The sequence below is a fragment of the Belonocnema kinseyi genome, chromosome 5 (genome assembly GCF_010883055.1).
Source record: "Belonocnema kinseyi isolate 2016_QV_RU_SX_M_011 chromosome 5, B_treatae_v1, whole genome shotgun sequence".
NCBI lineage: Eukaryota > Metazoa > Arthropoda > Insecta > Hymenoptera > Cynipidae > Belonocnema > Belonocnema kinseyi.
Window position 1 is genome coordinate 143,753,070 of NC_046661.1, and position 12,008 is coordinate 143,765,077.

The 12,008-nt window shown below is 32.9% G+C and overlaps 1 protein-coding gene across 2 annotated transcripts in view; it reads left to right on the forward strand.

Annotated features, from left to right (window-relative positions):
* The window catches only part of LOC117172692 (aurora kinase B-like), a 28,078-nt gene extending 23,800 nt beyond the window's left edge, over window positions 1-4,278 (forward strand). Inside the window, exons 6-7 of one of the 2 annotated variants that reach the window (XM_033360842.1) lie at window positions 2,649-2,880; window positions 2,966-4,278. In XM_033360842.1, the coding sequence (XP_033216733.1) occupies window positions 2,649-2,880; window positions 2,966-3,052 (319 nt within the window). In that variant the 3' untranslated portion in view covers window positions 3,053-4,278. Of the gene's footprint in view, window positions 1-2,648 lie in introns of both variants that reach the window. The other variant, XM_033360841.1, reaches the window with a different exon arrangement.
* The last annotated feature ends 7,730 nt before the right edge of the window (window positions 4,279-12,008 follow it).

Below are 12,008 nucleotides of genomic sequence, written 5' to 3' on the forward strand. Positions count from 1 at the left end.
AAATAATAATAGCGAAATACATAAACAATCATTTCCTAATCCTAACATAAGATTTTGAGGAATTAGTACTTAAAGTCAGAATTAGTAACGTTTTTTATAAGAAAATCACATTATTTTTTCGTCTTTCACTCAAAAATTCTATTTTAGGATTAATAGATTACTTTTGATGCATTTTCAAATCATTATTTGTTATAAATATTAAATTCAAATATTTACATAATTTAGAGTGCGCGCTTAAAGTAACCAATCGGGATGCCGGCGCGACGGTAAATGACGTGGGTAACTCTGACTCAGATTAGCGCACCCTTGAGGATCTCCTCTTTACTAAAAGTTGAATGAAATTGATGAACCTACCGACTCCTGCTTCGAAAAGTTTCATAACCCTGAGCGTCTTTCGAAAATATTTCATATATCAAAAAGTTAATTGTTAACTGTTAGAGAAATGGTGTTTAGAGAATTGGTGTTTGTTGCTGGAATTGCAAACAAAGGCAACTCTTGCACATACCTAATGATTCACTCGACTCTCGCGCGCCTTTCTCGGATCTCCTCTAAAGCTCTACCGACCCGTCCCGCATTGCCCTATAAGTTTCTCAAAAATATGCCTAAGTGCCGTAACCATGGTCAAACATGAAGGGCCCATAACATTTTGAGACACGTCGCTACCAGAAAGTGTAGCTAAGATTGATTTTTGCTATAAGCATGATCGAAATTAAAGACACGGTCCGTCCCGATCCAATAACTGAGAAAAAGGATAAAAATATGCTCTATCCAAAGACCAAGGCAATAGAACTGTCACTGCAGTCACTTTCAAGTCACAAAGCCACTTGTGCGGTTTCCACCACGACGAACCTCTACTCAGCTTTAAGAGTGAGATGGAATTTTTCTGTGCTGAGTAAGGCGGCGTAGTGGTGGAAACGAGATATCTGGCAAATGAGTATTTGGTATCAAAGGTCTTAACCGGGTATGCATGTAAAAAGTGCCCTTGAGCCCAATCCCATCTGACTTGGTCGAAAACAAAAATACATAGATTAACAAAAAAATGCACACAGATTGCTTATGTATGAAGGATTTATCATTAATTTCTTGAGATTTTTTGAAGTGGTGGAAAGGGTAGAAAACATTTGAAAACGTATTTTCATATGAATATCGGACTTCGAAGACCTTACATGATTATTAAAAAAAGTATACAAGTGAACTTTTGACCCTTTGCAATACAAATAGTTTTATAGAATGTTCCCGAAGCTACTGAAATAGACTAATTTTTTCTCTGCACGAAATTCTCCTAATTGCCATATCGCTTCTAGTATATAAGACCACTGGAGATTACCAATTTCTTCGGGAATATACGAATTATGATATGATAGAGATCCTTTAGGGATAGTTGAGGCATGCTTTCCCCTCCAATGGTCGACGCTGTACCGGAATCTTGATATTTTTATGGGGCCCGAAAAACTTAAATTGTATAGTTTCTGATTAATTATTTTGTTCATGAAAATTGTAAAGTTTAAACGTTTGAAAATAAATACTATGACTTTACCAATAATTCACCATTTTTGTATAATCGTTGCTTTCACTATTCTTTATCAAATCCTCTTGCAATTAAAATTGTGATTTGAAAATCGCGCGAATTCAAGCCAATCAAATTCAATAAAAGATTAGTTACGGTACAGCGGCACTAATCAGAATTGGAGTTCCCCATGTCTCATTTTTCCTTAGGAATCTCTATGAAATGATAATTATCCTGTTTGAAGAGCTTCGATTTTAATCGACAGATCTGCTAAACTTTCCCGAGATGACAGTCAGAGATTTGAAGATTTTTTCTACAGGGACTTACCAGTTGCAGCAGTCGATATTATATTTAGCAGAAATAATTACAGAAAACGACGACATAAACTTATTTTTTCTAATGGAAACAAAGAAAATACTAAAAGTTCAAGTAAAATCACGCCACATAAGTAGGAAAACTTACAATTGCTTTATCTATTACAAACCAAATACCATTAGATTCCGAGGTATATCTCGTTATGGTTGCGACTGTCCAAACGGCAGACGTACTCTTGGATGCTGTTCGCATGTTACTGCAGTCGTTTACTATTTATCTCACACAAGGTATCTTGCTAAAATTGTAAGACCAGCAGAAATTTTATCAAAAATTTTTGAAACGAAAGGAGTAAGTCCTGTAATAAACGAAGTTAGTGATGAAGACTGAATACTGATGCATAACTTGAAACTTACATAAAATACAAACGTTTTAGAATAAAAACGTTTACATAATTTCTCAAATGTTGTAAAGTAAAAGCGCGTACATTGTGTCTCTTTTTTAATAGTCATATAAGGTTTTTGAAGTCTGTTATGCGTATGAGGATACGTTTTTAAATTTTTTCTACTATGTTCCACCCTTTCGAAAAATCTGAAAAAATTCGCGATAAGTCCTTGATATCATGTTCAAGGTTGAAAAGCTGAAAATTTCAGGAAAGAGTTTTCTTTTGGTGACGTACACGTAGGTCGAAGTCCGATTGGATATGGCTCAAGGGCACTTTTACATACTTACCCGGCTGAGCTCTTTCCCCGCGCTAAAGACCCCTGCTCTAGTAGATTTGATCAGAAAATAGTGAAATATAACGACAATAATAATTCAATATTTGCAGACGTCATACAGTTTGCGGCACTTTGGATTATCTTCCACCGGAAATGTTATTTTTCCAAGGTTACGACATCTTCGTAGATCATTGGTGCTTAGGAATTCTTTGTTATGAGTTCCTCGTAGGAAGACCTCCTTTCTATAGTGATTCCAAACAAGAAACTTATGATAAAATCAAAGCTGTGAATATTAGGTGGCCATCGCTAGTTACCTATAGAGCTAAAGATCTGATTTCGAGGGTAGGTTTATATTTTTGTATGCGAGAAATTGACTTTGAAACTGAAATTCCAAGAACCATTAAACAGATGAAGGTTTTTATTTCAGCTGATCAAAAAAGAAAGCCATGAAAGAATTCCACTGGTGGATGTGAAAAGACACCCTTGGATTCTTGCAAATAAAGATAATAAGTAGTTGGTGATTCCATGTTTATATCATTATGTTAAAATATCATTTAAATAACTATTATAGAATATTAATACGCGCGTGCACTGTGCACGCACCTACCTTCATCCACGTTGTTAAACACCCGGGGTTCCCGGAAACCCAGCTTTCTTTCTAAAATTTTTTTAATAATGCAATTGAATTCGTACCTTTTTCATGTATTCCAAGAAATAAAAATCAGAAGTGAGTTCCAAAGGATCAAAACACTTTAAAATATAGAAAACACACAACAAAATTCACCTGCTGTCCCTGGCGGACCTCGCGAACGTAACAATTATGCAGCAAAACGACGCAAAATATTTCACGTCGGGTTTTCGCACACAGAATATAACGAATAATTAATAATAATAAAATTATTATTAAATTTATTATTTTTCAACAGATTTGATGTTTGTGGATTAAATAACTTGATAAGAAATGAATAATCCATTCAAATTTGAATTTTTATGGGGGGTATCCGGCAACCCTGGGTGGGTTTGCGACATATGCATGCTTTGTAGTCGAATATTGTAGCCAATAAAATTCCTTCGCATTCAGCTGAAAAAATGGTTTGGAGGCCCCACGCGAAATTGTCATTTTTACTCCACTTACATGCAAAAATGTACCGTTGTGGGCACTCCGCTTACCCACATGCACGAACAACGGTTAAATGAGCTGAAGAAGTGCAGGAAAAATTGTATTCATTTTAATGACCTAAAAATACACAAAAAGTAAATAATTTGTTTACTGCACAATGTTATTGTTATACAGAAATTTTTATAAAGAACTAAATTATTTTCATCCTTTTTCTATGACAAAAATTAGTGATCGTTTATTTATGTATCGAGATAGGCTCTCAAACTTATTAAACCCCAGAAAATTAGATCACTGAACATTTATCTTTGTTATAACTAAGGTAGGTTATAACAAATAGAAAATAGTCATCAATTCTTCTTTAAAACATTATTTTCCATCTTATATTGTATACGGAAACAGTTTCGCTGACTGACTAAACTCTAGAAAATTATTAAGACTCAACATTTATCTTCGTTATAAATAATTTAAGTTAAAAAATAGGAAATTTTAATTATTTGTACGTAGAAACACATTCTTTTTTATTGTTTATGTATCGCTATAGCTCATCAGACTAATTCTGATGAAAAATATTGTTAAAAATTAAGATTTATCTCTGTTATCAATAATATAAGTAAACAAATAAACACTTTTTATCCTTTTCCCCGTAAAAATTCTTTGCTGAATATTATATTATGTATAGAAGTAGTTTCTCAGACATTCAATTTTAAAGCTTTACGATTGAAAATTCTTTTGTTTTCAATGGTGACAATGACAGTGAATTTATTCTTTGATCTTATAAAATTGTATTTTCTCAATTTTAATCAGAAATCATTCAACTTTAAGATTCTTCAGTTAAAATACCAAAATTTTCAATTTTGTACCCTTTGAATAAGAAATGTTTCCAATTTAAAATCGTTTTTTTTTTAATTGCACGCGTTTTCAATTTTAAACTATTAATTATTGTTTCAAAATTGAAAAAACTCTGAATAGTTAAAAAGCTGGTCATTAATGGACTTTGAAATTGATTATATTTTTAATTTTACAAAATAAAAAACAGTTTGTGAAGCGGACGGCAAGCTTCGTAAGAGCGGATAAGCTTAAGATTCTTCCGTTTTTATTTGTAAAACTTTCCAATACCCTATCCCGTATTTCTGATCCCATGGGATCATCGAAACATATAGACATCTCTTAAAATCCTTGAAAATGACCTCGCAATCGAAGTAGAAAACCTGAAAAAAAGTTGTATATGCAATCCACTAAATATATATTTCGTATGAATGTGGAAAACCCCTAAATTATTCTGAGAATATCTTGATAAACAAAAATCTCAGCAAAAATGTCTTACAAAATCTTTCTTTAAAAATTCACAGCAAAATTCAAATCCTTAGAAATTAGTAGAGCGGGTTGTTCGCGAGAAGAGGTTTCTTATTTTAGAAATGAATATAAATGGACTTCATCATCTAATATTTAACATTTATTGAACTGAATTAAACTAAATACTTGTGGAATACATAACATCTAGAATAATTTTTCTCTATGATAATTTTACATAATGAGACTCTTAAACAAAATTTATATACGATGAATAATAAAGATTCTACATTTAATTGACAATAGTTATAATAAAGACTATTTTCTAACTAATCTACTGCACAATGTGTGTATTTTAGTTTTTCAAGCCTGGTTTCGAAATAAAATTGGGCCAAAGACATTAAAAAGTGAGGCGCTATATTATGTTTCGGCAAATATTTAAGATTGCAAGCTGGGGCTAGTCACTGATAAATCTCACATTGCCGAGCTGGAAGTCTTAGGAAAACTCGTTGAGGAACTCATGGAACTCTTAGAAACCTTGCAAATTTTTCGCCAAGTGAAGAGCATTCACACCACGAACCATTCACACGTTCGTGATGCACACATTGCCTCGGTGAGTCGAAATGACAGCCGATTCCGTCCGAACGCCGCCGAGCTTATCGAGGAATTTCGGCACTCCTGGCAATCTCAAGGAAATCTTAGGACTCTCTATGCAAATTCAATTAAGACTGCGGCATTCATAGTTTTAATATTTCTCAGTGAGCAGCCCATCAATTGCAAGGACATGATCTACATAAGATTTATTTGGAAGCTCAAAGTTTAAATTCGTTAAACATTATCAAAATAATTAAACTTATGTTACGCAATAGGATCTGCTCTCATGGGTCGAAGTAGGGTATTCGTCAATATATCGGTATGACGATTGAATTAGGATAACGCAAAATTTTCGTGTGGCAAATGAAAGTATAAATTATTTTCTAATATGCACAATTTAAACTTTCGTAGTCAACATATTTTCTTTACAAAGTTTCATAAACCAATCACAGAAAAAACTGCATAACCGAGTGTTTCATTAAAAGCTCTTGACAGCCGCACTTATAGAAACACTTATTAAATATTTTCAAAATGTTTCAAAAAATTCTTAACTCAGAATCTTGAAAGTTTTTCTAGTCTGGTAGGGAACAAAAACTTATCGGCTACTAGAATTTTGAATAATTAATTTCTGACTTTTTTCAGGAAATTCTCTCAAGCATAAAAAGATAATTCTCATGGGAGAATAATAAGTTTATTACCACGCTGAGGCTTTCCACAAAATACGTTAAATTTTTTTATTATTGGCCATTTCCGCGAGTACTACGACTCCTTTTGAAAATATTAAAACGCCTGGGTGTGCTAGAATGAGATTGAGCACCAGAAGCAGGACTATCCTGAGCTGCATGGGTTTGTATATTAAGATGAGTCGGTCGAGGTAGTTCGTTATACCTGGATGTGCTAGAATAATTTTGAATACCAGAACTAGAACTACCCTGCGCTTCATGGGTTCGTATATTAAGGCGAGACAGTTGCTCATCAAGATTTGGTTGGGCAGGATTTACACTGGCACGTAAGTATCCGTATCGATAAAGAAGTTCGGGATCATTCGATTGTTCATAGCGATACAGTGATTCAGAATATTGATTGTAACTTTGGTGGTCATTACGATTCAGTGGTCTCTGTTCTCTAAGATTACTTGCGGCCCGTCGATCCTGAGTTTGATCTATGAAGTACCTAAATATCGAATATCCAGCACTTTTATTTATTCCTTCCACCCAGCTCTTATTCCATTTTAGTAGTTTTGCGACGGCTCGGGCCCACATAGATATTTCCAGTAGCCACGCATCTTCGCTAACGTAAGTAATCCTGTAATTTATTCCTCCGTCGGTGGGCTCAGTAAATATAGGAATTCGCGACTGAAGAATGTATGGAATAATTGCACCAACATCATGTTTTCCAAGAATTTTATTGCGGAACCTTATTTCATCACCGTCTGGAACCCAGAGTTCTTCTATAAATTGTAGAAGAGGAGGAGTAGGGGGAATAGCAGGCTGTCTACGTTGAGAACCTTGACGGATAATACGTCTTTCACTTCTTTCACCTCCTTCACTTCTTTCACGTCTTTCACGCCCTTCACGTCCATGTGAACTTGATTCTGTAAAAATTACAATAGAAATGTATGAAGATTTATCGGAACCAGTGAAACACTGAAAACTGAAAAGCGGAACACTGAAAATTTAAGTTTAAAAAATAACTGTTCTACATGGGGTACAGGTCGGCCTCTGAATAGGCGACTGGAGAGCAAGCGTTTCCGCGAACGGAGCTCCCCCCACCACAAGACTCCGTCGAGGCATAATCTGATATTTTGTTTGCCTTTTTCGATCTTGTGGCATTTACTCTGAATATGTGACTGCGCGAGTTGTGTGATCATTTGGTTTGTTTTGTTTCAGTGAAGTGTATTGATATAGATGTTACATGTTCTTATAACTTTTTTAGTGTAATTTTAACAGATTATCAATACAATCCGTATAAATTATAATTATTATTAATTAATTATATTAATTATAATACAGTATATCAGTTGAAACTTGCCTACGTATAAAATTTTGAACTGTATCAATTTGTACGGATACAATTTGATTTGTATCTTAATAGAAGAATCATTTTTAAGCCAAAATACTTCGTATAATGAAGAAAGCAGCAATTCCTTTAAATTTCTTAAGTCATCTTTAGAAGTTTTTTTAAATGAAGATATTTAAATAGAAATTTTTCTTTTTTCTTAATACGCATAACATATTAAGTATTCGTTCTCGTAAACATATTTAATTTTTGTAAAAATATTAACAATAATATTAAATATGCAATTATAATTTTGATAAAACTTAGAAACAAATATCAAAAAGTAATATGTAAATGTCTTAAACGCTAATAAAAAGTCACTTCTGAGCTGTCGCCTATTCTGAGCAAATGCCTCGTGATCGAAGAAGGCAAACAAAAGATCATATTATGCCTCAACTGAATCTTGTGGTGGGGGGAGCTCAACTCGCGAAAACCAGTCCAGTATTACTACATTTATAGTAGGGATAGCTTTGATTGAAGAGGAAGGCTTACTATTGAAAACTTGACAAAAATCCTATTTAAATGAATGAAGCAAACACGAATCAAATTTTATATTTTATATGACCAGATTTTATATCAACAAATTATTTTTTGACAAAATCGCATCTGCCAGGTAATCAGGGCTTTCCTTTGAACGTAAAGAGTTGGAGCCCAAAGATCGGTGTTGCTATTTTCGATAAGCCCAAAAATCAGAGACTCTAGGAACACTCTGAAATTCTGAAAAAGATTATTTTTTGACAAAGACATATTTACCTGGTAACAAGGCGCTTTTTACTTTAAGGGTTGGAGTCCAAAAATCGGTGTTTTCATTTTTGAAGAGCCCAAAACCCAGCCCCTTGTTACCAGGCAGATATGACTTTGTCAGAAAATAATCTTTTTCAAAATTTTATAGTGTTACTAAAATTTTTTGTTTTTGGGCTCTTCAAAAATACCAACACCGATATTTGGGCTGCGATCCTTAATTAAAAAAAGCCCCTTTTTAACAGGCAAATATGACTTTGTCAAAAAATAATCTTGTTCCAAATTTTAAAGTGTTGCTAGAGTCTCTGATTTTTGCGCATTTTAAAAATACCAGCACTGGTTTTTGCGCTTCAATCCTTAATGTGAAAAACAACCCCTTTTAAACAGGCGAATAAAAAATTTGCCTTTGTAAACAAGAGGGAATTGATTGCATACGCCAGAAGAAAAAGGTAAGAAAAATAAAAATCTTTTGTGTTAAGTTTGCCTACGGATTATTGAAATGAAAACATTAAATAGAGCAATGGCACCAAGTTTTTCAGGTAAATATTCGTTCGAATTTCAATGTTTTGTTATCCAGATTTCATTTTTACTAACTGGAGACTTAATTACGACTTGTTTTATCATCTTTATTAAGAATACAACATAGTAGCATTTTACGTTAACGAGGCCTCTACCATACTTAATTTATTTTGTTTAGTATTATTGTATTAATAATTTATTTTTTAAGCACAATACAAATAATAAGTAATTTTATGTTGTTGACGACTGATATACAAAACTTGAGTGGTAGGAATACGCTGTGTTATTTTGCAAATATTTCGCAACATTTTTCATCTGAATTTAGCAACAAATAGGAATTTTCATTTTAAGTTAAATAAAACATATGATTTGTTGACGAATAGAGAAAATTATTTTATATATTCATTAATTCAGTAAATGATACATTTTTTCTTCAACGCTTAATAATAAATTGATGTTGAATGACTACCCGAGTCGAAATATAGGTCCTACTTTGACGCTCCAAGTGGAAGTATTGTCCCTACTTTGCGGCTGTTCAGGGGCGCAGGCAGGGGGGGGGGGTGCAATCGTGGCAATCTGCCGCGGGCCCCGCCTTCGAGGGGGCCCCGCGCGGATGTATAAATATAAATAAAAAATTCAAACAGAAGAGCCCCCGAAATTTTTTGCCCCGGGCCCCGAATTTTCTGGCTGCGCCCCTGCGGCTGTTTATTCCACTACTTCCTACCTAGCCACTCCTGAAGATATTTTCATTCTATTTTGCTTCTTTATAAGATTTAGCTCCAACATTGAAGGACTTGCCTCTATATTCTTGAGTTTCACTTATGTCTCCTTTAAAGCTCCATATTCTCCGTAGAATTTTTTAATTCTCTTCTAAAGCTCTTCAATTTTAACGCACAATATATGTGGCGTCGTTGCCTCGACGCCTGCGCCCTCGCGACAAATACTTTGTAGTTTTTTCTGAAATTCCATCAGCAAATCAGCACTTAGATTTTAAAGATAGTTATAAAGAACGCAGATGCAAAACCCCCCAAAAAGCTATCCAACACACGAGAAAAAACGTCAAAAGAAAAAAGTAAGAAAGATACAAATCTTCTGCATTGATTTTTTTCTGTACGACTAAAAATAACTCCAAATTGGTTACCACAGATTCTGAAGAAATAGATTTTTCTTTCACACAATTTTCTTTTGAATTAATGAATCACGAAATTGAATGATTTCAGATTAAAAATTTTGAAAATGGGCCCATATAAAAACCTTAAAAGTTGAATATCTTAAAATGAGATCATTAATAATTATTTATACTTAAAAGCGTTCAAAATTAAATAATTAAAAGTTGCTCATTTTTGAATTTAAACAATTATGAATTCAAAGCGATCAAGATTTGACAATTTAATATTGAAAACTAAATTGAATCTTTCAAAGTTGCAGCTTCTGAAATTCTAGAATTCAAAATTGTTATTACAGAACGAAATCAAAATTTAAACTTCAATCTAATTAGGCGAATTGTTAGAAAGTCAATGAATGAATTGTATTATACTAAACAAACTAAAAAGTAAATAATAATTTTAAATGGGAAACATAAAAAATGAAAAAAAATCTACTCTAGAACCTTTAAATTTAAAGAATTCGAACTTTATTTTAAACTGAAAGAAATTTATATTCACCAAAAATTTTGATACTAAAATTTTTTTATAATCAAAGCCTTTGAAATTTCAATTATTGGAATGGAAGCTTCTAATGTGACCCCTAAGGGTTACAATTTTTCTTGCACCTTCTTTCCTATTCCTTTACACACCCCCCACACACTTACTGGGTGGTGGGAGGGAGATCTACAGTTTAAGGTGGGTTCCGAACCACCAAGAGCAACAGCTTTAAGTACTTAGAGAAAACCTTCTTCTTTAGAGGTACCGTCCCACGACTCTCTAGAGATGAAAAACTCCCTTGCTAGGCTAGTGTTCACCGTATGGGCCGCCGAGACTCTTACAGAGTGCGAGGCGGGGATCGAACCCGCAATCCGACAGAGTGAGTCCAAAGCCTACGCCTCAGCCCCCACGACCATCGTCCCACTAAATTTCAATTATTTCTATTAAATTCAAATCACGTAAAAATTAATAATTTTCTAATTGCTAATTAAACTTTCCCAAATTTAACCAAATTTCTTCAAATTTTTAAAACATTAAAAAAATATAATTTCCTTTTTAAAAAAAAAACCTATTTCCCTGCTGATTTCAAATGGATTCGATCAGCGATGATTGTTATTCGTACGTTATTCTTAAAAAAACGAACGTTGATTACAGTTTACTTGTAACCACTATTACTAAGATCGTTCATGATTGTAAATATATACCAAAGATTTGAATATAATATGTACTTAAAATAAAAAATTGTTTCTTTAGAATGCAATATTTTTAAACCAATTTATTTCTATATGCCGAGGTGTTGATCACTTCAATCTTCCTGATACATTCACTAAATATTGCCATACACGTATTCTTTCAATATTCTTGATATTCTTGATATTCTGTATAATCTCAAATATTCTTGATATTCCAAAATATCCCGTAATATTCAGAAATATTCGAAGCATTTTTAATATTTTTTGAAAAATTTAAAAGAATTTAAGGATCTTCATTTAATTTGAAAATATGTTTATGTATTAAAAGAGATTTTCAGGAGTTAAATCTTTTGAAATCTTCGGAAATTTGTGGTAATCCTTTAAAATCTATTAAATTTCTGAAAATATATGTTGAATTTTTTGAAATCTTTTAAAATATCTTGAAATATTTTTGGATTTAGTTTAAATCTTGTTTAAGCACATAAAATATACAAACACAATTTGTAATATTTCTGAAATCTAAAATCTTATTACATACATTATTATAAGCGTAGCAATATTTTTTACAGAATGGGTCACAAAAATTTGCAGACGTCTTTGCACAGCTGTAGGTTATATTTCAGATTTTTGTTTCATACTTCAAACTTCAAACTTTTTCATAGCATGCGATTATAAATTGCGTAATAGTTAAATAATTCTGTGCTTAAACATACGAACGAAGAATAGAGTATAATAGTAATAATACAAAAGATTATTTTTGTTGTGGCGAGAAATCGGTTGTAATTTTATATAACTGTTCTCTACAGTTTCGGA